This window comes from Heterodontus francisci, chromosome 4, assembly GCF_036365525.1.
Source record: "Heterodontus francisci isolate sHetFra1 chromosome 4, sHetFra1.hap1, whole genome shotgun sequence".
NCBI lineage: Eukaryota > Metazoa > Chordata > Chondrichthyes > Heterodontiformes > Heterodontidae > Heterodontus > Heterodontus francisci.
The window spans coordinates 93,118,110-93,145,907 of NC_090374.1; the positions used below are offsets into that span (position 1 = coordinate 93,118,110).

Genomic DNA, 27,798 nt, shown 5'->3' on the forward strand with positions numbered 1-27,798 from the left:
CAGTTGGGTACAACTGACTGGCTTGCTAGGCCATTTCAGAGGGCATGTAAGAGTCAACCACATTGCTTTGGGTCTGGAGTCATATGTAGACCATATCAGGCAAGGACAGCAGATTTCCTTCCCTAACGGACATTAGTGTACCAGATGGGTTTTTACAACAATCGACAATGGTTTCATGGCCATCATTAGACCAGCTTTAAATTCCAGATTTATTAATTGAATTCAAATTCCAATTTCTGCTGTGTGGGATTCGAATCCCCAGAGCAATTTCCTGGGTCTCTGGGTTACTAGTCCAGTGACAATATCACTACGTCATCGCCTCCCCTGTTTACTGTGCTTCGAGCTCATTGTGGTCCTTTTGTAAGTAGCCTTGCTTTTCATTGAGGCCCAGTATTCTTCTTAAACCTTGTTCAATGTAGGAGACTTTTCTCTCTTGGGGTTCATGTGTCTTCAGTGGGTCTTCAATTTCTGTGAGAAAGAGATGAGGGCAGGCAAACAGCAGAGGAGATTCTCCTTCAGTTCCAGAAGTACACGGCTTTCTGAATTCAAATTCCTTGTTGGAAGTTCATATCGCTGCAACAGCCAGTTAGTCATGTAACTAACACTGATCTGACCACTTCTGTGTATTACAAAGAACAAAGAACAAAGAAAATTACAGCACAGGAACAGGCCCTTCGGCCCTCCAAGCCTGCGCCGATCCAGATCCTCTATCTAAACCTGTCGCCTATTTTCTAAGGGTTTGTATCTCTTTGCTTCCTGCCCATTCATGTATCTGTCCAGATACATCTTAAAAGACACTATCGTGTCCGCGTCTACCACCTCCGCTGGCAACGCGTTCCAGGCACCCACCACCCTCTGCGTAAAGAACTTTCCACGCATATCCCCCCTAAACTTTTCCCCTCTCACTTTGAACTCGTGACCCCGAGTAATTGAATCCCCCACTCTGGGAAAAAGCTTCTTGCTATCCACCCTGTCTATACCTCTCATGATTTTGTACACCTCAATCAGGTCCCCCCTCAACCTCCGTCTTTCTAATGAAAATAATCCTAATCTACTCAACCTCTCTTCATAGCTAGCGCCCTCCATACCAGGCAACATCCTGGTGAACCTCCTCTGCACCCTCTCCAAAGCATCTACATCTTTTTGGTAATGTGGCGACCAGAACTGCACGCAGTATTCCAAATGTGGCCGAACCAAAGTCTTATACAACTGTAACATGACCTGCCAACTCTTGTACTCAATACCCCGTCCGATGAAGGAAAGCATGCCGTATGCCTTCTTGACCACTCTATTGACCTGCGTTGCCACCTTCAGGGAACAATGGACCTGAACACCCAAATCTCTCTGTACATCAATTTTCCCCAGGACTTTTCCATTTATTGTATAGTTCACTCTTGAATTGGATCTTTCAAAATGCATCACCTCGCATTTGCCCGGATTGAACTCCATCTGCCATTTCTCTGCCCAACTCTCCAATCTATCTACATTCTGCTGTATTCTCTGACAGTCCCCTTCACTATCTGCTGCTCCACCAATCTTAGTGTTGTCTGCAAACTTGTTAATCAGACCACCTATACTTTCCTCCAAATCATTTATGTATTGGGGAAGCAACGACTGAGACCCCATTGTTCCAACATTGTCTGTTACTAAGCAAATGTCTTTCCAGTCAGGAGCTTGCAATTTTAAATTTTAATTTTCATGTTGCAAAATAATGTGTGCCTCAGTCTTGGCAGGTGGGGGATTTGACCGTTGTTAAATAAAAGAATTAAGCTAATTAGTTTGTGAAAGGCAATTGGCAAAAAACCAGGTCAGTCAGCATCTGTAGAAAGGAAGTGCCCCACAGAGTGCCCACGGGAGTGACAGAGGGCTATAAATTCCCTTGTCCAGCACCATTTCGAGCGGCGCTACAGAGGCCTGCTGTGGCTTTTGTGGTGTGTCCTGTGCCTCCGGCCACTTCCTGTGTAGCCAGTGCAGGGTTGCAGCAGTAGAACGGCACAGGCAGGTGCATCCCCGCATCAGGGATAGGCACTAACATGTTGCACCACGGGCATTTGACAAAATTATTGACTCAGCTACGGACATGGGTGCAATTAATCTGTATATAAAGTGTATAGCTAACCTAATGCCATCAAAATACAGTCCGATTTAAAACACATTTTTCCCTATTTAGTGAGATACTTAGCAATGTTTTTGCCTGCACAAGTAGTCAATGTCTGCCCGCATACTTGATGTAGCAATGCAGAGAATTCGGATAGATGCCCATTTGTCAGGAGTGATCTCTCTCTCTCTCTCTCCACTCTCCCTTCTCTGTGCCCATCTCTCTCCCCTCTTCCTCTCTCCTTGCTGTGTCCATCTCTCTCCTCTCTCTCTCCCACTCTGTGTCCATCCCTCCCTGCTCTGTGTCCCCCTCTCTCTCTCCACCCTCTCTCTGTGACCCCCGCCCGTGTCCCTCCCTTCCACCCTCCTCTCCCCTCCTTCTCTCCCCCAGCCCCATCCCTCTGTCCACCTCTCCTCCCTCTGTCCCCCTTCCATCTTCCCCCTTTCCTCATCCCCCGTTCCCCGCTCGCTCTCCTCCCTCTCTCTCTGCCCCTCTCTCTCATCATCTCTGTCTCCCTCTCTGTCTCTCCCCACCCCCTCTGTCCCCCTCCCACCTCCATTCTCTCTCTTCCCTTTCTCTCTCCCTCTCTCTCCCCCCTCTCTCTCCATCCCCCTCACCATGCACCAGGAGCAGAAATACATGGCTGCTCAGTGCCGGCCCTGCACTCTGAGAGAAACCAGGTTCTTTGGAGAGCTGAGAACATGGAATGCCTGCCTGAAAAAAAACAGCTTGCTCTGGCTCAAAGAAGTCTTGCCTTTCCAGTTCTACCATTGCTTTCCTGTGCACTATCCTATCTATTCTACTAACATCAATTCTCTTCATGGCTGATTCTGCAGGCCGGACATGGACAGCAAGCACTTGATTGACGGCAACAGTCTTCCCAGCGAGTTCTGTCTCCCCCGTGCTCCTAGTCGATGGAGGTTCGCCAACAGGCAAACTATTTGCACTTTTGATTGGCTGGTTGGATACAAAACTTTGCCGGGCTGTAGGACCTAGCTTAATGCCCCGAGGATCCTAATCCTTTGTAATTACTTTCGCTCCTGATAATTTCAGTTGCTCCAAGCCTTTGAACTTGTGTTTTAAAATTTAATTTTATTTTGAAACATAAGTTTAAAGGCTTGGAGTAGGACATTTAAATTACCACAGACCTCAAAGTTTTTACCACAGACGCTCATGTCGGTGTACAGACCCATTGCTGACTCCTGCCCTGTATGCACTGGAAAGCATTAAATTAGCTTTTCAGTGTCAGTGTCAGTTCAAAGCTTGTTCACCATATTATTTCTGGGTTTCCCAACCAATTTGGTTGAGTCGGTATGATGAAGATTTCAACTCCAGTATTTAAAGGGACATTGCAAATATGATATTTAATGGATTCTGGAGTTGGGAGCAGAACACAAGAAAGTGGCAGAATGCTGAAAAGCTGTGCCTCTCTGTAGTGACGCCTCCCTCACCTTGCAGATTCACCCATCCTTCTCTGTCTATGCACTTCCTCACAAGCCCATTCGTCCACCACCATTGGCACTCACCCTCATCATTCTGCAATGTCATACCTCTTCCTCAAAGTCACCCTTACAAATGCTGTCCATCCATCTGTTCAATACATTCCATTATTATCATTCATGAGTCTATTTTATTACCTCTTGCAAAGGAGAAGAGAGCACAGAACATGAGGGAAAAGCAGAGAACTGAAGGTGGCCCTCCCACTGATCTCACAACTGATAGCTACACAGGAGGATGCACTGGACATCAGTGGAGTCTCAGCATGCTTAGACATTGGAGATGGGAAGATGGGGGCTTCTCAGCTACCTGGTAACAAAATTAAGTATCAGTCACATGGCAGACAGCACTCACACATGCTGACTTGATGTCAACAGCCACTGATACTGATCTCTTAAAACATATGCCAGTTCTAATTCAAGACTTTAATCTCCCACAGAGCCTTTAAGCATACAGCAGAGGCGGTGCAGGAGGATGATGACATTTCCTCAGAGGAGGTCACTCACTCTGAAGGCTGAACTTAATGTGCCCTCTGGAGACATGCTAGGAGGTAGGGAGGTGCCCATAGAATTGAGATAGGAGGCCGGGATGGAGGGCCTGTCACCTTCCCGTTGCTCCGCAATTTAGTCGGGGGCGGGATAGGCCTTCCTGCCAGAGACCAATTGAGGTTCTTGGCCTATTAACAGCCACTTAAGGACCTCTTTCCCCCACTGCTACCTCTGCCATGTGGGGAGGTAACCCAGCAAAACAAGGTCACCTCCCTGCTGGCTTGGGTTGGGGCACCCTCCTCTGTGGGCAATCTGTGACCCCTGTCAGCAAACAACTCTGCTACAGAGGACTCGGATGAGGACTTCAGTGGGGCAGCATACAGGAGAGTGCTGATTAACATGAATACCAAGATGCTGGTTGCATTGGCTGGCCTGCCAGACAGGCTCCTGTCATGCTCAAGGAACGTGGAGGTAATTAGATAGTTATATGAAAAGGAAGAATGTGCAGGGTTACGGGGAGAAGGCAGGGGAATGGAACTGAGGGAATTGCTCTTTCAGAGAAGCAGTGTGGACATGATGTGCTGAATGGCCGCCTTCTGCACTGTAATGATTCCGGATTTTGGGTCTGACTCCAACTTGGCAGAGAGGATGGTGCAGTGCTTACCCTCGCCACAGGAAATGGGATGGATGTGGCTGAAGGCTCTGTTAACCACTGTAGAGAGGAAACATTGATCAAGGATAAAGGAAGAGTTTCAGAAGATCTGCTGCTGAAGTTGAAGTTATTAGAGCAGATGCAATAGAAATGGAGAAGCTGGGATAAAGAGATGGAGTCTTTACAGGAAGCTGGATGTAAAGAAGCATACTCCAAGGTAGTTGTGGGTAGGCCTATAATAGATGTCTGTGCAAGGATCACCAGAGATAAAATGGGACAAGATCAGGAAGTGAAGAAAAAGTCAGAGATGGATCGAGCTAAGGTGCAGATGGGGACTGGGTAGAAAGTGAAAGTTCATTAAATTCTCAAAATCAAAGGTGACACCATAAGGGCCCAGATTTTGCAATCAGTGGTAAATGAACAGCACTCGCTACTTATTATGCTTACAGCAACCTGCAGACTTTTAGTGGGGTTGTGCATGGCAGCTTATAGTAATTAGAGACCCATTTCCACATGTTGCCATCTACAAGGGATCTGGGTCCTGTGTCAACCAATCAGATTAAAGAATCCTTACTGAGCCATGCAGAGTCTAACCCAGAAAGTGTAAGCTTTAATATGTAATTAAACATAAAATCATGTAAAGAAAAGAAAATAGAGGGAAAGAAAAATGGGTTTAAGAGAGATAAAAAAAAAGCCAGAAAGAAAATGTACAAAAAAATTTAAAATTTTTATAAAATCTCCAGCAATAATTTAAATGTGAAAGTATGAGACTTCACATTTGTAAAAGTTAATTTGCAGTGTCAGAAAGGTTATTTTGTAGCAATTAAGTCCCATCATTCTTTTACAAAGTTCACTTACATTTGAACAGGCAAGGCCTAACATTTTTTTTGACATGTTTACTGTGTATCTAGGGGGTAGGTACAGCAACTTCACGTTCTTTGTGTGTTTGAATGCTGAGTCTGTCAGCAAGATACCACTGTAGCCAAGCTTGTGGAGGAATGGGGCAAATCAGACAGCAACTTCTGGAATTATATTTTACTACGCATGCACATATGCCAGAATTTGCTGTACAATTTATTCCATAATATAGGTGAGCGCTGATAACCTCAGTTATTCTTACCAGAAAATCCAGGTCATTATGTACTTATTAATTTATTCAGACCTATCAAGATTGTGTTACTGATATTCTAGAACATCCAAGTAAAACTTTGCTCCATAACGATCACGTCAAGTTTATTTGTCATTCCTCTCATTAGTGGATACATTCTAAAAACAATGTGAGGATGTGGACTCTCAGTGAGGAAACTCAGATTCAAATTTCAGTATTCATTGGCATTCACACTTTTACATTTACCACAGTTCAGCTTTACAAGTCTTTGATAGGTTGTCTGGAAGGAAAGAAAATGGCTTGGGGAGATATCTTTGCTGTACAGCTCAACCCAGCATCTTCTGCTGGTTTAGCTACAAATGGCAGCAGTCTTGAAAATGAAAGTCTTGTGGAAGGGAGGGTAAAGGGAATGTGTAATTGGTTGTAGACATCTGTAATAAAGTTTTGCTTTCTAATAGAATCCATCTTGATGTTCAAAAAGCTATATAATGCAAGCTATTACAGAAATTCAATGATGAAAATAAGTTTTTTAAAGGGGCCAAAATCTAATAGGGCTATATCAGTTTCGAGGTAAGGGATGTCAAGTAATTAAACCACTCTTTACACTGCTAGGGCTTGGGTTCAAATCTAGCCCAGACTGATGGGCTGAAAGTTTTGTCTTATTATTGGCTGTAAGGGCTCTATTTGACATGATTTAGGGCAATGTTGATCCACTTTTTGCGGCAGCAGCCTATAGTGCTAAAATGCCCCTAATTTATTATTAAAGTGAAATCTCAGGAACACTACATGATGGCTTGTGTGCGAAATGGAAAATATTACATTGGTATAGTAGGGGTTCTGAGGTTGGAATTAAGGTAGATTACTGAGCTATAGTGGAGTCAACTTTTGTCTGCATCTTTCATTTGTCTGCATCTTATCATGTTATACCTACCCTGGTATTCTTGTTACCTGGAACGTTCAGGACTAAAATTTTTTAGCAGAGTAAGCACAAGTTACAGAATTTATAAATAAACTGCCTGTAATTGGGTCTGTTTAGAAGCTCTGTTAAAATTATAGCTAGATTTTCAGGTGCGCAGGCAACTGAAACACACACAAAACTGCTGCTCCAGGAAGCATCAAAGCCATTGTCATGCTATGAATCTACACAACTATTTTCCATTCCTTTTGAGAAATAAAATGGTTCTTTTGCTGGCTCCATTGTTATGGAGGAGGACAAAACGAAGGAAGAATACCACAGATAGAAAGCATGGAGAGTGAAGGATCAGCAATTCAGCCAGGCCCCCCCCCCACACATCGGTACCTGTCCCACAGAGTGTATATGCCTTGACTGACATTTTGAGGAGATGTGCAAGGAGCTGACCGTATAATGGGTGAGCTTTAGAAAGGAGTTTTACCTCGACCGAGTCTGTGACTTGCTCCATGATGAGTTAAAGCCATGGTCCACAAGCAATGTAATCTTAACTGTAAAAATAAGATCACCACAGCCCTCAGCATTTACAGGTCTGGATTCTTCTGATGACCATGAAATCATTCTCACTGAGGAAGTGAACAAAATATCAAGAATGGTCAGCTTTAGTCATTTATGCCCTGAACAACTTAGCAATAGCTGCTATAATTTCAGGAAGCATTTCTTTTCAAGCTGAACAAAGCAAAGAGTATCTTGCATCATGATCTGTTTCTTTAAACTCTTGAATTATAGTATGAGCATGACGGAAGTTAGACTGAAATCAGAGGCCTAAATTGCACTTTTTTTGGAACTCAGCTCTTCAGCGTTATTAGCCTGTACCTTTAATATCCCCTATGCTTGATCCATTTGGCTTGCCTGTGGAGAACCTTTCCCACCATGGAATGCATTGCCTACTCAAACTCTGCTATTTGCTACATGAAGCAATATTCAGGGAATATAGCGCCAGGTGAGCCTCCCATCACAATCCATGTGGACCCAAGTGCGATGAAGCATTTCCCAATCAATCATGTCTAAATTGAGGCTGAGGCAAGACAAATTCCACAAGGTCAGCTCTTCTGTGGTTTTTCAGTAAAACTTGTTTGGGGTAAGGAAAGTAGCCAAAGCTGTGATCCAAGGAGTAATTTCTTTATCTGCTCTCTTGAGGGTAGCTGAACCAGCACATTTTGGGATTCACTTTCTTTACTTACCAGTGTGCCTGTCTTTTACCCCTTCTTTACTTGTTTTCTACCCCATTCTTCTTTCAAAGACTTCCCATCTCATTGGTGTGAAATGTGTGATAGGTAGCTGGGACAGCCTGCCACTGGATTCCTCAAGCTTTGGCTTGGGCAGCTTTGGATCTCTCCTCTAGACCACAGAATGGGCTGCCTGCTCAAATTCTTGTTCTTCACTACCTTGTCCCTATTTAACAGAATGAATAGCCAGGTATTTCATGCTCTCTTATTACATCTTTTTCATCCTGTGGGTATTGCATGTGTCTACCCTGTTGCATTTGGTATTTGTTACTGTCTCTCTATTTTGGCTATATATACTTATAGTTTCTCTATATTTTTAGTTTGATAAAGTCCTGAATAAAAAGTATCAAAAATATAACAAAATGAATCAGATAAAATACAGGTATAAAAAAAAATTAAAAAGACTAATGGAGTGTTAGCCTTTATCTCAAGGGGGCTGGAATACAAAGCAGTGTAAGTTATGCTACAGTTATAAAGCCCTAGTTAGACCCCATTTGTAGTACTCCATTCAGTTGCATGCAGCACACCTCAGGAAGGATATAGTGGCCTTCAGTAAGAGCCACTGCACATTCACCAGAATGATACTGGGATAAAAGGGTTAAATTTTGAGTACAGGTTGCATAGACTAGGCTTGTCTTTCTTTGCATTTAGAAGATTAAGGGGTGATTTAATTGTTGTATTTAAGACAATTAAAGCTGTTAATAGGTTAGGCAGAGAGAAACTATTTCTCTGGTCGAGGAGTCCAGAAGAAGGGAGCAAAACCTTAAAATTAGAACTAGGTTGTTCAGGGATGATGGCAGAGAACATGTCTTCACACAAAGAATAGTGAAAATCTGGAATTCTCTCCCTGAAAAAGCTATTGGGGCCAGGTCTGTTGAAAATTTCAAAACTAAGATTGATAGATTTTGGTTAGACAAGGGTATTAAGGGTATTCGAACCAAGATGGGTAAATCCAGTTAAGATACAGATCAGCTGTGATCTAATTGAATGGCAGAATAGGCTGAAGGGGCTGAATAGTCTACTCCTGGCCATGCATTCATATGATCCTAATACTATCAATTTATTAATGTATTTTGTAACTTGACATTGTAGAAGTTTGTTGTCTTTAATTTCTTGTGACATTAAATTTTCACATTGTAAATATTAGTAGTCAGGTGTCTAATATATTACATGACTATTATATTAATGCTTAAACCATTTTCCTCTTCCTACCATAGGGTGCCTCCATTATACATATGGTCTCCAATTTTATGACAGAGGAGCTGTTTGTAAAAGGGATCAGAGTGAGTTTAAAAAGATTTTTCCTGGTTTAAGTCAGTAATCTCTTTATTAACCGAAATAATGATTCACAATATGATTTGAAACAGCTTCAAGAGTCAGTTTTCTGCACAGCAGGTGCTGGTCTTTATTTCTTCAAATATGGCATTTCAATTTTCCTCTTTGTTTTACAGTCATACCTCAAGACCTTTTCCTATTCAAATGCTGTTACAGATGACATGTGGAATCATTTGCAGATGGTGGGTTTAGCATATGTTTAAATGGACTTCATGTAATATTGTACAGTTTTGCATACTGATCCTGTGGATTTTTGATTTTTTTTTTTTGTTCCTTTCCTGTTTCATAGTTGGGCTACTACAATGTATGGTGTATATGTGTCAAATTAAATTGTTTTATTAGAACCTATTTTTTATGTGTGACACTTTGATACCACCATAATATGTGTAAAATGGGGTGCAATTCGCATCATACCTTTGGATCATAACTCTCACTTTTAACCCTTCCATGATGGTAACAACTTTATGAGCACTCTACACTTTTCCTGACGAAGCACTTGGGCTAGACAGCTGCTGCTGAGCTTCCAGTAATGTAATCATGTAGCCAATTGTCAGAAATATGGGAGATACAACCTGTTTTTCTCTCCATTGTGAAGAAGCACTCATCCCATCTTGTTGTCTTCACCCACTGTTCAAGTCAGCAGCTTATGCCAAAGGACACAACCCTCTGTGAAAAGAAAAACCTCCTAAACTTTAGTGTAGTTCGTTAGGAATGCACACACATGGCCCAAACAGTATAAGGAACCATTCCATGTGACTGATCGTATTGAAAGAAAGAGAAATATTGACCTAAATAGCACATAACACGATTCCATGATCCTGTTTCCAATTGGAAATAGAAATGCATTAGTTCAGGGAATTGATTATTTTCCCCTGGCAGTTTATAAGAATGATTGATTAATCCCACTCTTATGTCATGATCTAGGTGATGCCATATTATCAGGTCATATGCTGTGCACTACTCACGCTACATTGGAATAACATAGCTGGTGATGTGTCAAACTAAAAGCAGTTGACCTCTGTCCATAGTGGTCCACCACCAAATATTGTTAATATCACATTTGAAATTGTGATAACTTTAGTAGTAGCCTAAAGAGAAGATCCTTCAGCCCATGAACAATGCTTCCTCTAAGCTGCATGGGTATGCAGCTGCGTAGCAATTGGGAACATACCGTGCAGGGAACAAACAGGCCGCGCACAAGCAATGATGCCTCTATGATGCACATATGGGCAGTCACGCATCAGTCTTAAAGGGATATAGCAGAATATAGATAGATTAGAGAGTTGGGCAGAGAAATGGCAGATGGAGTTCAATCAGGGCAAATGCGAGGTGATGCATTTTGGAAGATCCAATTCAAGAGTGAACTATACAGTAAATGGAAAAGTCCTGGGGAAAATTGATGTCCAGAGAGATTTGGGTGTTCAGGTCCACTGTTCCCTGAAGGTGGCAACGCAGGTAAATAGAGTGGTCAAGAAGGCATACGGCATGCTTTCCTTCATCGGACGGGGCATTGAGTACAAGAGTTGGCAGGTCATGTTACGGTTGTATCGGACTTTGGTTCGGCCACATTTGGAATACTGCGTACAGTTCTGGTCGCCACATTATCAAAAGAATGTGGATGCTTTGGAGAGGGTGCAGAGGAGGTTCACCAGGATGTTGCCTGGTATGGAGGGCGCTAGCTATGAAGAGAGGTTGAGCAGATTAGGATTATTTTCATTAGAAAGACGGAGGTTGAGGGGGGACCTGATTGAGGTGTACAAAATCATGAGAGGTATAGACAGGGTGGACAGCAAGAGGCTTTTTCCCAGAGTGGGGGTTTCAATTACGAGAGGACACGAGTTCAAAGTGAAAGGGGAAATGTTTAGGGGGGATATGCGTGGAAAGTTCTTTACGCAGAGGGTGGTGGGCACCTGGAACGCGTTGCCAGCGGAGGTGGTAGACGCGGGCACGATGGAGTCTTTTAAGATGTATCTAGACAGATACATGAATGGGCAGGAAGAAAAGAGATACAGAACCTTAGAAAATAGGCGACATGTGTAGAGAGAGGATCTGGATCGGCGCAGGCTTGGAGGGCCGAAGGGCCTGTTCCTGTGCTGTAATTATCTTTGTTCTTTGTTCTTTGTTCTTTGGACCGCTCGGTGCAATTAGAAGTTTGAGGGAACATTACCCATGAATATTAAAACCAGTCTGACAAATGATTATTTGACGCATTTTTCTATATATTTTGTTTGAAACCTATGAAGGGAAAATGACCTATAGCTTTAGGAGAGCTCCATCCTCATTGAAATGGATAGGAAAATGTGCCTTATTTCACCTTCAGGGTAATTAGGACATGATGAAGTATTTGGTATATAAGTTGCATCACTTGATTTTACAATTTGTTGAAAACACAACCAATTTGTTATTGCATCATATCTAAAATTCTATACTATTTAGATTTTGTCTAGTAAATCCCCTAATATCATGCAGTAATTTGCCTGATACCTTTTATTAAGATTTACTTAGATTACAAACAATGAAACCATCGTCTCAAATGGGAAACCATATAAGTATAGAACAAACATATATCAACCTAAAGTTCGAAATTCCATAGCAAATAGAAAGACACATTTTTCGAGTTACTTATAAGAAAAGTATTCAAAGTTGCTGTCATACAAAAATCTTATCCCTTTAATCAAAACCTTTTGGAACATGTGGATGTATTTGAGATTTAAAATCCTCAAGAACAGCAAATGCTGTGACTTTTTTATTACAGACTGGCTTCATTTGTTTTTAGTGACCATTTCTTTCAAACTCATTACAGTGTCTGAACAGACTTCAGCTTTTTTAAATTAGTTATAAAGCATTCCTATTCAGCCTTATGGTTTGCATAATAGTTACATTTCATTCTTATGACATATTGGAAATTATACTTCTTGTTTGACTGGATGCAATGCACATTTAATTAAGGATTTATTATTCATAGTCGAGATCAATAATTAAAAGTCGGCCAAATTTTATTTTATTCTATACTGAGTATTTTTTTGTCAGTAGAAGTTGTTGTGGCAGATACCTTTCACACTCTCGGAGAGAGTTTTAGGATATTCATCTTGAAGGATTAATGATTTGAACATAATGTTTTTGAGCTTATTGAGTGCCACTCAACACTTGATTATTGTGAAATAATAGTCAGTACATACAGTAGAAGCATAATTAATAAATCACTAATTAGTGACTTTTGCTTCACTAGGCTATAGATAGTCAGGATGTTGTTAAGCTGCCAGCATCGATAAAATTCATCATGGACACATGGACAATGCAGGAAGGATTCCCTGTTATAACAGTTAATACGTCAAGTGGCACCATAACACAGGAACGTTTTGGAAAATCAGAGGAAAACAGAATTTCAAAGTATGTATGATATTCTATTTTCTAATGTCAATCATTCTTCTTTCTCACCAGCAATAGGTAGGTAACTGCAACTTTCAACCAGAGAGCAGAATTATTTCCATCCCTAAATTTGAGCTGTATATTTTGACCTTCATATAATGCAGTATTTATTTGAATGCTTTTGCAACCTTTTACTAGATTACATCCTGATCATTATACTAAAACGCTATTGGATAAGGTACTTTTGTTGCTATTAAGCTGAGAATCCTTCTTTAAAAAGTATTTTAATTCCTGTCCTCTTCTGAAGCTCCCATATTGGACATCATCTGAAGTCAAAAGACTAATTAGAAGATCTAATATCAAGTCTCTGCCTCTGCCATTCTGAGACCAGCTACCGGGTGAGGTGACTTTGGGTGAATCCTCTGTTGAATTTCATCTCCTCCTCACAGCAGCATTACTGAGTTTGGAATTTCAACATAGCCATATATGGCTCAGAAGGAGGCCATTCAGCCTATCAAGTCCATGCCGGCTCTCCGTGGAGCTATTCAGTCAGTCCCACTTCCCTGCTCAATTCCCGTAGCCCTGCAAGTCTATTTCCTTCAAGTGACCATCCAATTTCCTTTTGAAGATTGTCTCCGCTTCCACCACCCTTGTGGGGAGTGAGTTCCAGGTCATTACCACTGCGTAGAAAAGTTCTTCCTCATAATTCCCCTGCATCTCGCTCAAAACCTTCAATGTGCCCCCTAGTCCTTGTACCATTAGTTAATGGGAACAGCTTTTCCTTGTCTAAATTATCTAAACCTGTCATAATCCTGAACATTTCTATTAAATCTCCTCTCAATCTCCTTTGTTCAGGAGAACAACTCTAGTTCTAACCTAGCCTTGTAACTAAAATCCCCCATCCCTGGAACCATTCCAGTAAATCTCCTCTGCACCCTCTCAAGGACCCTCGCATCCTTCCTAAAGTGTGGTGACCGGAACTGGATGCAATACTCCAGTTGGAGCCTAACCAGAGCTTTATAAAGGTTCAGCATAACTTTCCTGCCTTTGTACTCTATGTCTCTATTTTTGAAGACCAAGATCCCATATGCTTTACTAACCACTCTCTCAATATGTCCTGTCATCTTCAAAGATCAATGCACATGCACTCCAAGGTCCCTCTGCTCCTACATACTCTTTAGAACTGTGCCATTATATATATATTGCCGCTCCATTTTCCTTCTGTCCAAATGTATCACCTCACATTTGTCAGTATTAAATTCCATCTGCCACTCGTCTGCCCATTCTGCTAACCTATCTATGTCCTGTTGCAGGCAGTTCATATCATCTTCACTGTTTGTCACCCCTCCCAGTTTGTTGTCATCGGCATATGGGGAAAATCACAGGTGTGAACCTGCATCCCATCATGCCTTGACTTGGTGCTCAAAAACATTATGCCACTGTGGTATCAGGTCAAACTTCACTCCAGAAACAAATTTTGGTCATGTTGACCTGGGTTACCTGAAGGATTGAGAACAAGGCAAACTGGCCTGGGAGAGATCCCTTCCACACCACTTAAGATCATTTTGTGGTAGTTCAATCAAGCTATGATACCAATGTGTCTCCAGAGAATTGGTAAGTGAAATTATTTATACCCATATAATCTTTCACAAAATATTTGTCCCTTACAATGCAACATAATACCAGTGGGCTGCTGAATTATAATTATGTATAAGGAATATTCTGAGGAAGGAAAACAAAATCAAGAAAAAATAAAGATATCACAAAGATCCCTCCTCCCATCACTATCCAAGATTATCAGCCGTTATCCCAATAGATAAATCAATCTTCTCTGCCTACCAATATTTCCACCATTATATCTATGTATGTCTTATTGCACACACTTCCTGCCTGTATATGAATTGTTATATTTTGTCACACTCTTTCTGCCAACTTCTTGTCATCATAAATTCCTGTGTCCACATTTAGAATGGGTTTTGTATTTACAAAGATGCAAAGCTGCAATTGCCAATTTGACAATTGGGTAATTGAGGAGTGGAATCGTAAGCTTTCACTCATAACTCATTCACTAGTTTCCTGCTATTGCCACTCAGCACTCCCGTCAATTCAGGGAAAAATTATTTTTTAACAAAACTGGCCGACTAATAATTATTTTTTCTTCAAGCCACTTCTACAACCTTACCAGTAGTCTATTCGAGTCCTTGTTCCTTGCTGGCTTTATTTGGGCATCTATTCTTGGCCCCCAACTTAGCCCTGTAAGCCACTCACTCCATCAAGGCTCCAGAAAATGCAGTACTGGTAGCCAGGATTTGATTCTTTTGAGACTGGCAAGGATGCTGTTAATTTATGGAACTAGTTATAATCTGCAGGGGACTGACAGGGACACAGTTAACATATGGACTAAATGTCGCACATGGGGAACTGAGCTATGAAGCAGAGGACATTAAAGCCATATACAATGTACAGTGTAGATGCATTAGGATGTTGCCAGGATTGGAAAGCATTTCTATGAAAGAAAGAAATAACTTGCATTTATAAGAACATAAGAGCATAAGAAATAGCAGCAGGAGTAGACCATTCAGCCTGTCGAGCCTGCTTCACTATTCAATATGATCATGGCTGATTTCAACCTGAACTCCACTTTCCTGCCTGCACCCTGTAATTCCTTGATATCCTGAGAGATCAAAATTCTGTCGATCTCAGTCTTGAATATATTCAATGATGGGGCATACACATTCATCTGGGGTAGACAATTCCAAAGATTCATAACTCTCTGAGTGAAGAAATTTCTCCTCATCTCAGTCCTAAATGATTGATTCGTTAGCCTGAGGCTGTGACCCCTTCTAGATTTCCCCAGCCAGGGGAAACAATCTCTCAGTATCTACCCTATCAAGGCCCTGCAGAAACTTGAATGTTTCAACGAGATCACCTCTCATTCTTCTAAACTCCAGAGAATATAGACCCAATTTACTCAGCCTCTCCTCATAGGACAACCCTCTGATCCCAGGAACCAATCTATTGAACATTCGCTGTACCACCTCCAAGGCAAGGATATCCTTCCTTCGTTATGGAGACTAAAACAGCACACAGTACTCCAGGTATGGTCTCATCAAAGCCCTATGTAATTGTAGCAAGACTTCCTTATTCTTATACTCTAATCCCCTTGCAATTAAGGCCAACATGCCATTTGCTTTGCAGGAAGGGCGGAACCCTGAGCAACAGGAGGGCAAAGAGAGAAAAGAGGGCAAGTATGGTAAAATGGGATTAGATTGGATGGGTGCTTGATGGTCAGCGCAGGCACTTTGGGCCAAAGGGCCTGTTTCTGTGATGTAAAACTTTATGACTCTATGAGGGGCAGGAAGACAATCGAGGCCATACCATCAACACAGGATGTACCTCCGAAGACAGAGCTATCTTGAGATGACCGAGACTCAGTGTTGCAGAGACTGAATTCTCCAGGCAGATAGTCATAGACATTTGTAACCTTATCACTGAAGACCTCAGGCTGAATTTGGTACCCATGGCAGGGCTCCCTATGCAGGGCCAAAATAATGGGGGGAATCTCATCTTGGCCAACTGGAGCCCCCTCCCGGAGCGATTCTACGGCACTGGGCCAATTAACTGGGACTCCTAATCTTTAAAGACGGGGATGCCGCCTCTAAGAGATGCCAACCAATCACAAGGTTGGTATCTCAGCAGTATCAGTGGAGCTACTGGGAGCAGTGGCCACTGACTGTACTGCTAGGCCTTGGAACCAGGCCCAGCAGTGAAATCCAGACCCAAGGTAGGGGAGGCGGGGTCACTGGGGCCAGACCGGCAGGTGCTGGTATGGGGGCTGAGGGTGGGCATTTAGTGCAGGGGTGTTTATAGAGAGAAACATTTTCCTGGCAGGGGCCCTCCATGATCCACAGATTTCCCATGGAGGAGACCCCCCCTCCTCAAGCCCACAGGGAGGTTGCCTCTGGGAGGGAAGGTCTTGTTGGCCTATCCTGTACCTGACAAAATCGGGTTGTAACTGGGAGACAACGAGCCCTCAGCCCCCCGCCTCCCATTACAATTCTATGGGCCAGCATCTCTGCCTTCAAACCGATTTCAGGGGGCCCATAAAATTCAGCCCCTCAAATCTCACGGTACTGGTTGCCATGTCTTGCCGGTAGCCATCAAAGTCACTGTGACCTTGAACATCTTTGGTTCTGGCTCATTGCAAGGATCTGCTGTGTTCCTTACTGGCAAATAACTCCACACCACTGCATCTTGCAGGTCACTGATGCCCTCTTTGCCAGATCTGGGCAGTACATGAATTTCACAACAGACACAGCCTCGCATGCATATAGGGCATTTGGTTTCATCGCCATCGAAAGACTACCCCTAGTGCGGGGCATCATCTGCTGTTATGGCTGTCGAGGCCGACTTGTCAGTGGCAATAACCATTCCACAGCTGGCACAGATGAATATCATTGGCCTCAGGTTGACTGATGTTTTATCCTTCCTCCGGGCTCTCTTTTCCGCCATCTGGTTTGTTTCTTTTGTCCTCTGCTTTCTCCATGCCCTTCCTGACTGCCAATCTCCAGCAGCTCCAGTCAGCAGCAAGGACTTCCCATGCATTAACACTCATCCTGGTCAACTTGAGGTCTTGCTTGCAGACATCCTTGTATCACAACTGTGGGCGACCTGTTGGTCTCCTGACAATAGCAAGCTCGCTATAAAGCATGTCTTTGGGGACACCGCTGTCATCAATTCGGTGCACAGGACCCAGTCAACAGAGTCGCCGCTGACTCAAGAGGGCAAACATGCTGAGGTTCCCTGTACACTGGTGTACTTCTGTATTTGTCATTCTGTCCTGCCAGGAGAGGCCCAATATCCACCTGAGACAGTGAAGGTGGAAGCTGTTCAGCCGCTTTTCTTGGCTTGCATAAATTGTCCATGCTTCATTGCTGTAAACACAAGCCTGGTACAAGTGGAGCTCTGTATTTCTGGTTAGTTTGCTGTTAGTTCACACTCGAACTTGCAACTTCGACATGAGAGCTGCAGCCTTGGTATTCCTGGTGCTGATTTCAACATCAAGGGACAGGTTGCTGGTGATTGTTGATACAAAGTATGTGAAACTGTTGCCGACCTCTAAAGTGAGGTTGTCGATGTTGATGGAAGGTGGAGTCTCTACGTCCTGGCTGATAACTTTAGTCTTCCTGATGCTGATTGTCAGTCCAAAGTCCTTGCAGGCCTGGAGAACTGATCTACAAGCTGCTGCAAATGAATTTCATTATCGGATGTCAGCACAGCCTCATCAGCAAACAGCAACTCACAGACTAATACTTTACACACTTTGATCTTGGCATACAGTCTTACCAAGTTGAAGAGCTTGCCATCAGCTCTGGCATTCAGGTAGACACCCTCATTGCGTCACTAAAAGCGTAAAATAGCAGCATAGAGAAGAATCTACCAAAGAGAGTTGGCGACAGAACACAGCCCTGCTTTACCCCAGTGCTGATCTTGAAAGTGTCTGATGTTGCTCCATTGTAACTGACGGAACTGTGCATGTTCTCATGGAAAGAAGAGATGATGTCCAAGAGTTCAGGAGGGCAGCCTATTTACTGTAGCAGTTTGAAGAGCCATCTCTGCTGTCAAGATCAAAGGCCTTGGTGAGATCTATGAAGGCAATGTAAAGTGGTCTGTGGTGTTCACGACACTACTCCTGTAACTGCTGAAGTGCAAAAATCATGTCGACTGTCAATCTGCCAGCTCTGAAGCCGCACTGAGACTCAGGATAGATATGTGATGCCAAAGTCTGCAATCTGGTCAGAGCGACGCCAGGAAAGACCTTCCCGACAATACTTAGCAAGGAGATGCCTCGGTAATTGTTGCAGTCACTGTGATCCCCCTTGTTTTTGTACAAGGTGACTATGTTTGCATTACGCATGTCTTGAGGCACAGATCTTTCCTTCCAACAGAGACACGGAAGTTCATGAGATGCTGCTGCAGTGCCGGTTTTCCACTTTTGATGATTTCAGGTGGAATACCGTCATTTCCCGGGGCTTTACCACTGGCGAAACAGTCAATGGCCTTGTTGAGCTCTGCTATGGTGGGCTCACTGTCCAGCTCCTCCATGACAATGAATTATGGGCGGCACAGTGGCGCAGTGGTTAGCACCGCAGCCTCACAGCTCCAGGGACCCGGGTTCGATTCTGGGTACTGCCTGTGCGGAGTTTGCAAGTTCTCCCTGTGACCGTGTGGGTTTTCGCCAGGTGCTCCGGTTTCTTTCCACATGCCAAAGACTTGCAGGTTGATAGGTTAATTGGCCATTATAAATTGCCCCTAGTATAGGGCATCTATCCTGTGTAATCCTATGTATCATGCAGATCAATGCCTGATATCCTGGCAGCAGTTATGATGCTTTCATTCTATGGCAATCCATTGTACCATCTGCATTTGAGCCTCCATGACTCTTGGATGGTGACTATTGGATGACAAGGGCAATTATGCTGACCACATGACTTATGACTCCAGTGCACAACTCACACACATGTGGGCAGCATACATATAACAAAAGTCATGCTGACACATAAGAGGTGATCAAGCAGACTATTGGGGTACTGAAACAACACTTGCACTGCCTGGGATGTTCCAGTGGAGCCCTGCAGTATTCGTCAGAATGCATGACAAGATTCATCATAGTCTATTGTATGCTGCACAACATCACCATTACAGCTCTTGCCACAGCTATAAAGCAACCAGCTGAGGAGGAGGAGGAGAAGGAAGGGAAGAGCAACCAATACAGTCGCTCTCTGGCCAGGCTGCCTGTGATCAATTGATTTGACTGCGTCACCACTAAACAAAACCCCAATTCCCCGTTCACCAAAAGTCACGCACCTTACCTTCCCTCTGTTACTGATCATCACAGTGTCCTCTTGACCACAATGCTCAAATCAAAGCCACTATAAAATAAACATTCCAAACCAAATCTATAAATCAAAGCATGACCTATTACATGCAAAAGTCAACTGTTCATCCTTGTGTATTCCTGTCTTCCGTGTCCCTTTTCCTGTCCTAGTGCATCTATACAGTGCTGCCCCAGTGGCTGCAGCATGGCTGGTGGAAGGCTGCTGGATTGCAGTGGGGTAAACTGTAGATGGTCTTTTATGACAACCTCATGCAGCTCTACCTTAGAAGGTCTGGCTTTGGACTGCACCATCTCAACAATGCATAAGTGTTCTCTTGGAGTTGGCCATCACTTCCATGCTGGAAAGGATGGGTGTCAAGCTCCGCACAAATCCCTGTGCCATATCTACCAGTATTGGTAGAAGTGACCACCGCACAATCCTTGTGGAGACAAAGTCCCGCCTTCACATTGAGGATGCCCTCCATCATGTTGTGAGGCACTACCACCATGCTAAATGGGATAGATTTCGAATAGATCTAGCAATGCAAAACTGGGCATCCATGAGGCACTGTGAGCCATCAGCAGCAGCAGAATTGTACTCAGACACAATCTGTAACCTCGTGGCCTGACATATCCCCCACTCTGCCCTTACCATAAAGCCAGGAGACCAACCCTGGTTCAATGAAGAGTGGAGGAGGGCATGCCAGAAGCAGCACCAGGCATACCTCAAAATGAGGTGTCAACCTGGTGAAGCTACAACACAGGACCAATTGTGTGCCAAACTGCGTAAGCAGCATGCAATTAAGCAGAGCTAAGTGATCCCATAACCAACGGATCATATCTAAGCTCTGCAGTCCTGCCACATCCAGCTGTGAATTGTGCTGGACAATTAAACAACCAACTGGAGGAGGTGGCTTCACAAATGTCCCCATCCTCAAATATGGGGGAGCCCAGAACATCAGTGCGAAAGATCAGGCAGAACCATTTGCAACAATCTTCAGCCAGAAGTGCCGAGTGGATGTTCCATGGGCCCTGACAACATTCCGGCAATAGTACTGAAGACCTGTGCTCCAAAACTTTCCAAGCCCCTGGCCAAGCTGTTCCAGTACAGCTACAATACTGGCATCTACCCGGCAATGTGGAAAATTTCACAGGTATGTCCTGTACACAAAAAGCAGGACAAGTTCAACCCAGCCAATTACTACCCCATCAATCTACTCTCAATTATCAGTAAAGTGATGGAAGGTGTCATCGACAGTGCTATCAAGTGGCACATGCTCAGCAATAACCTGTTCAGTGATGCTCAGTTTGGGTTCCGCCACGGCCACTCAGCTCCTGATCTCATTACAACCTTGGTTCAAACATGAACAAAAGAGCTGAACTCAAGAGGTGAGGTGAGAGTGACTGCCCTTGACATCAAGGCAACATTTGACTGAGTATGGCATCAAGGAGCCCCAGCAAAACTGAAGTCAATGGGAATGGGGGAAAAACTCTCCACTGGTTGGAGTCGTACCTAGCGCAAAGGAAGATGGTTGAGCTTGCTGGAGGTCAATCATCTCTGCTCCAGAACATCACTGTAGGAGTTCTTCAGGCTAGTTTCCTAGGCCCAACCATTTCAGCTGCTTCATCAATGATCTTCCTTCAATCATAAGGTCAGGAGTGGGGATGTTCACTGATGATTGCACAATGTTCGGCCCCATTCACAATTCCTCAGATACTGAAGCAGTTCGTGTAGCAATGCAGCAAGACCTGGACAATATCCAGGCTCGGGCTGAAAAGGGGCAAATAATATTTAGACCACACAATTGCCAGGCAATGACCATCTGAAACAAAAGAGAATCTAACCATCTCCCCTTGATATTCAATGGCATTACGATCACTGAGTCCCCCACTATCAATATCCTATGGGGGTTACCATTGACCAGAAACTGAACTGGAGTAGACAGTTATAAATACTGTAGCTACAAGAACAGGTCAGAGGCTAGGAATCCTGCAGCGAGTAACTTACCTCCTGACTTCCCCAAGCCTGTCCACCATCTACAAAGCACAAGTCAGGAGTGTGACGGAATACTCTCCACTTGCCTGGATGGGTGCAGCTCCAAAAACACTCAAGAAGCTCGACACCATCCAGGACAAAGCAGCCCATTTAATTGGTACCCCATTCACAAACATTCACTCCCTCCACCACCGAAGCACAGTGGCAGCAGTGTGTACCATCTACAAGATGCACTGCAGCAACGCGCCAGGGCTCCTTAGACAGCACCTTCCAAACCCACGACCCTACCAACTAGAAGGACAAGGGCAGCAAATGCATGGGAACACCACCACCTGCAAGATCCCCTCCAAGTTATACACCATCCTGACTTGGAACTATATCGTCATTCCTTCACTGTCGCTGGGTCAAAATCCTGGAACTCCTTTCCTAACAGCACTGTGGGTGTACCTACCTCACACGGACTGCAGCGGTTCAAGAAGGCAACTCGCCCCCAGCTTCTCCAGGGCAATTAGGGATGGGCAATAAATGCTGGCCTAGCCAGTGACGCCCACATTCCATGAATGAATATTTAAAAAACTGTAGATATTTTAAAAAGAATTAACGAAGTGTGCGTTGGTCCGATAGAAAGTGAATCTGGTGAATTATTAAGAGAAAATAAGGAGATGGCAGATGAATTGAACAGATATTTTACATCAGTCTTCACTATAGAGGATACAAGTAACATGTCAGAAATAGCTGTAAATCAGGAAATGGAAGGGAGGGAAGAACTCAAGAAAATTACAGTCATCAGGAAAGTGGTGCTGAGCAAATTGTTGGAGCTGCAGGCAGGCTGACAAATCCCCGGGTCCTGATGGACTTTGTTCTGGAAAACTCTAACCACTCTCGAGTCCATGGGATTACATACGAACATACAAATTAGGAGCAGAAATAGGCCATTCGGCCCCTCTAGCCTGCTCCGCCATTCAACAAGATCATGGCTGATCTGATTGTGTCTCAAATTCCACACTCCCATCTACCCCAATAACCTTAGATTCCCTTGCCAAACAAGAATGTATCTACCTCCATCTTAAAAATATTCAATGGCCCCGCCTCCACCATCGTCTAAGGCAGAGTTCCAAAGTTGCACAACCCTCTGAGAGAGAAAATGTCTCCTCATCTCTGTCCTAAAAGGGCAACCCCTAATTTTAAAACAGTGCCCCCTAGTTCTGGACTCACCCGTAAGAGGAAACATTCTCTCCACATCCACCTTGTCAAGACCGTTCAGGATCTTATAAATTTCAATCAGGTCTCCCCTCACTCTTCTAAACTCCAGTGAAAACAAGCCCAGTCTGTCCAACCTTTCCTTCTAAGACAACTTGATTATTCCAGGTATCAATCTAGTAAACCTCCTCTGAACCGCCTCCAACGCATTTACATCCTTCCTTAAATAAGGAGATCAAAACTGCACACAGTATTCGAGATGTGGTCTCACCAATGCCCTGTATAACTGTAACATCACATCCTTACTTTTATTTTCAATTCCTCTCATAATAAAGGATAGCATTCCATTAGCCACCTTTATTACTTGCTGTACCTGTATACTAACTTTTTGTGACTCATGCATTAGAACACCTAGATCCCTCTGCACCTCGGAATTCTGCATTCGTTCTCTGTTTAAATAATACTCTGCTTTTTTATTCTTCCTGCCAAAGTGAACAACTTCACATTTTCCCACATTATACTCCATCTGCCAGATTTTTGTCCACTAACTCAACCTATCTAGATTGGTCTACAAGCTCCTTATGTCCTCTTCACAACATACTTTCCGACCTATCTTTGTGTCATCTGCAAATTTAGCTACCATGCCATCGTTCCCCTCATCTAAGTCATTGACATAAATTGTAAAAAGGCCCAGCACAGACCCCTGTGGGACTCCATTCGTCACATCTTGCCGATCAGAAAAGGACCCAATTATGCATGAGTTCTGATGAAGGGTCACTGACCTGAAACGTTAACTCTGCTTCTTTCTCCACAGATGCTGCCAGACCTGCTGAGTATTTCCAGCATTTCTTGTTTTCATCCCATTTATGCATACTCTCTGTTTTCTGACAGCCATTCAATCTTCAATCCATGCTAATATGTTACCCACTACACAATGAGCTCCTACTTTGCGCAATAATCTTTTATGTGTCAAATGCTTTCTGGAAATCCAAGTACAGTATGTCAACAGGCTCCTGGTTATCCACAGCACATGCAACTTCTTCAAAGAACTCCAATAAATTGATTAAACATGATCTCCCTTTCACAAAGCAATGCTGACTACTCCTGATTACCCTGAATTTTTCGAAGTGCCCAAATATAGCCCCCTTACTGATCGATTCTAACACCTTCCCCATGACAGACACCAAGCTAACTGGCCTATAACTACTGTTTTCTGCCTCCCCCCCACCTTCTTGAATAGAGGGGTTATATTTTCTATTTTCCAGTCTGGTGGAACCTTTCCAGAATCTAGTGAATTTTGAAAAATTAACACCATCGCATCTGCTACCTCATTAGCCACCTCTTTTAAGACCCCGGGATGAAGCCCATCAGGACCCAGGGACTTGTCAGCCCGCAGCTCCATCAGTTTGATCAGTACCGCTTACCCAGTGATTGTAATTTCACCAAGTTTCTCTCTTCCTTCCACCTCCTAATTTATAGTTATTACTGGAATGTTTTTTGTATTCTCTATAGTGAAGACAGAAGCAAAATATTTGTTTATTTCGTCCGCCATTTCCTTATTATCTACTATTAGTGCCCCATTCTCACTCTCCAAAGGGCCAACACTCACTTTACTTGCTCTTTTCCTTTCTAAATGCCTGTAGGAACTCTTGCTATCCATTTTTACATTTCTTGCTAGCTTCCTCTCTTTCTCCTGATTAACCTTTTCGTCATTCTCTGCCGTTCTTTATATTCTGACCAATCAACTGACCTGCCACTCATCTTTGTCCAATTATATGCCTTTTCCTTAAGTTTGATGCTTTCCTTAACTTCTTGAGTTAGCCACAGATGGAGGGTCCTCCCCTGAGAATATACTTATCCTGAATATTCTGAAATAGTGATTCCTGACAACGCAGCGGCCCGCTACCATCATCAGAGTGCGCAAGATGTGCACACGTGCAGTTACATCTTGTCAGAACTTAATGGCGCATACGCAGGATGACATCATCACGCAGCGCGAACGTGATCGTATATCCGCGCCAGGTCCATCTTCGTGCATGCGGGATAAAGCATCATCGGGTATCCAGCCCCTCACTCGGCTGGAGGAAGCAGCTGAATGGGAGACTTTGAGGCTGGAGCTCTCTCACCTCGCTCCAGGCCTCGACGCTTCCCTCGTGCTGTTTTCCTCCTCTCGCTCCCACATTTCATCAGTCTCCACGCGCCACCCACAGAAGCAAAGGGTGACGAGGCAACGTAGGAGCGAGTGGCCGAGAGAATTGAAGCAGCGCAGCCTAGAGATAGCGTTTGGAGTGGTGGGGGTGGGTGGGTGGGAGCGAGTGACCGGAGAGCGGGGTGGCGTGAAGCGAGGAACAATCGGTCAGAGGAGTGGGGGAGAGCAGCGAGGTCTGGAGCGAGTTGCTGAGGGATTGGGGGGGTGCGGAAGTAGCCGATGGTGGGGGATGGGGAGTGGCCGGTGGGGAGGAGGGGGAGAAAGTGAGTTGCAGAAGGGGGAGAGCGGCCAGTGGGGCAGGAGCTGGTAGCTGCGTTCGGGTGAAATCAGCCCTGGTCAGTCATATGAACGACTCACAATAACAAATTGGCAGCACATTTTATACTCTGCCTAATTTTTGTTTCCATCGATTGGGTGCCAATACACTATCTTCCAATGGAAATTCAATCATAAAATTCCTTTTGTATTTAATGGGATTACTGGAATATTAAATGGAACTGAGGATTACAGTTAGTACCTATAACTACATAGTAGCATATTACTGTGCTTCCATCTGACTTAATGTAAGGTTAGTTTGCTAGAATGATCTAGCCATGAGCAGTTCCTGTGATAAATTGAGCAGCGCCATCTTTAATCCTGGCAGCTACCTGGACGTCGCAGACACTGAAGAGCCTGCATTTGCGTATGTGCTAGTACTGCGCCACTTAGTGGTTGAATTGTCAGCATTTAAATACCCCCTTGAACGTCTGCCACTGCTTCTTAATTGAACTATCTCCTAGCCTAGTAACCCAGTTCACTTCAGCTAGCTCAGCTTTCATGCCCACATGGTTGCACTTATTGCAGCTTAAAATACTAGTCTTAGACTCACTATTCTCTCTTTCAAATTGGATGTAAAATTCAATCATATTGTGGTTGCTGCCACCTGGATTAAAGCAAATAAAGACTTTATTTCAAGCAAATGCAAGGAAGAAGCTTCTGGTAACCCAAAGAACCTTTCAGTGATACAGAGTTTACAGCACACATTTATAGGATACAGTAGTCATTACTTATTGCTCACACTAACCCCGACAGATTCCAGTTTCCATGGTTTATTGCTGCCTGTCTCATCTCCAGTCTTCCCCTTATCTCTTTGATTAGTAAAGCAAGGACAGCATGTTTACACAGGCTGTAGAGGCAATTAGGTACTGTGTAGTACAATCCCAGCATAATGGTCAAATATCCCATCATTCAATGGGTCCCTCACAACTACAGTGTTTCTTATAAGATTATTAATGTATTCTCATGCTAAATCTACTAATGTTGCCCTTTTAGTCCCACTTCAACTTCATCCTAGGGTCCTAAAAGAAGTTGATGCATTGGTTTTAATTTTCCAAAATTCCCTAGATTCGGGGAAGGTTCCATTAGATTGGAAACTAGCAAAAAGGGAGGGAGACAGAAAGCAGGAAACTACAGGCCAATTAGCTCAACATCTGTCTTAGGGAAAATGTTCGAAGCTATTATTGAAGACATTATAGCAGGGCACTTAGAAAAATTCAAGGCAATCAGGCAGAGTCAACATGGATTTATGAAAGGAAAATCATGTGAAACCAATTTATTGGAGTTCTTTGAAGAAATAACATGTGCTGTGGATGAAGGGGAACTGTTAGATGTATTATTGTACTTAGATTTCCAGAAGACATTTGATAAGGTACCACATCAAAGGTTATTGTGGAAATTAAAAGCTCATGGTGTAGACAGGGTAACATAATGGCATGGATAGAAGATTGACTAGCTAACAGGAAACAGAGAGTAGGCATAAATCATTTTCTGGTTGGCAAGAGGTAACGAGTGGTGTTCCGCAGGGATCAGTGCTGGGGCTTCAACTTTTTACAATTTGTATTGTTACGACCGACCACTCCAGTCAAAGCCCCCAATCAAAATATACGATTCTGATTGTGCTGGGAGAAACGCACTGTTAATTCAATCCCGTCCCTCCACAGATCGCCAAATTGTACCATCTATGAGCTCCCAAATGAGGCTAACCAAACCAGGTGTCTTTAAATCAACAAATTAACTTTATTTTAAAAACTAAATTTTTAAACACTACCAAGACATAAACAACATTTAAAATAGAAAAAATTAGAGTCCTTGCAAATTTTCAGTCCAATGTTGCTTGAAGCCGTCCGATGGAGAGAAAAGGTTCTTCCGCAGTAGAACAGTCCGTAGTCTAATTCTAGCAGTAAGTGATGCTTTCCTTCCTTCAGCGAATTTCAACAATTAACGACTTGCAAACACTTTTTAAATGAATCAATTTGGCTTTAGAATTTTTGAGGGATAAAAGATTGTCACAGTCTTCCCTGCCTTCAGTTTAAATGATCAGAGATCTCTGTTTTGGCTTGACTTTTATTTTAGAAATTTGAGAGATAATAGTAATTGAACAGAAAAAATTCCTTTAGTTTAAATGGCTGAGAGCTCTTTTTTCAGACGCTAACACCAGCTGTCTGCCTGTGTTCTCTGTTAGAACAGAATGTCTTCAACTAAAAAGCTAGTTCAAAATTGAATCGTAACAGTGTATATCCGGTCCTGAATGGTTGTTGCCAGGAAACCAGGATGCATTCTCTGAAGCTGGTTTGGTTCCCTCTCCATGTGGTTGTATCCAACACCAACCAAAATGCATTTTCTTTAATTCTTGAGTCTTGCTGGTTCTTAAAGCAGTACGGCTCCCTTTCCAGCCTTAAAGACACATCACATATTCCTCAGGGAAAAAAAACAACAGGACCATGACAATATA

At 43.4% G+C, this 27,798-nt stretch overlaps 1 protein-coding gene across 1 annotated transcript in view; it reads left to right on the forward strand.

Annotated features, from left to right (window-relative positions):
* Positions 1-27,798, forward strand: part of LOC137369147 (aminopeptidase Q-like) — a 249,146-nt gene that overhangs the window by 145,282 nt on the left and 76,066 nt on the right. The window contains exons 8-10 of the mRNA XM_068029875.1: positions 9,260-9,325; positions 9,494-9,559; positions 12,607-12,767. Of these exons, the coding sequence (XP_067885976.1) occupies positions 9,260-9,325; positions 9,494-9,559; positions 12,607-12,767 (293 nt within the window). The remainder of the gene's footprint in view (positions 1-9,259; positions 9,326-9,493; positions 9,560-12,606; positions 12,768-27,798) is intronic.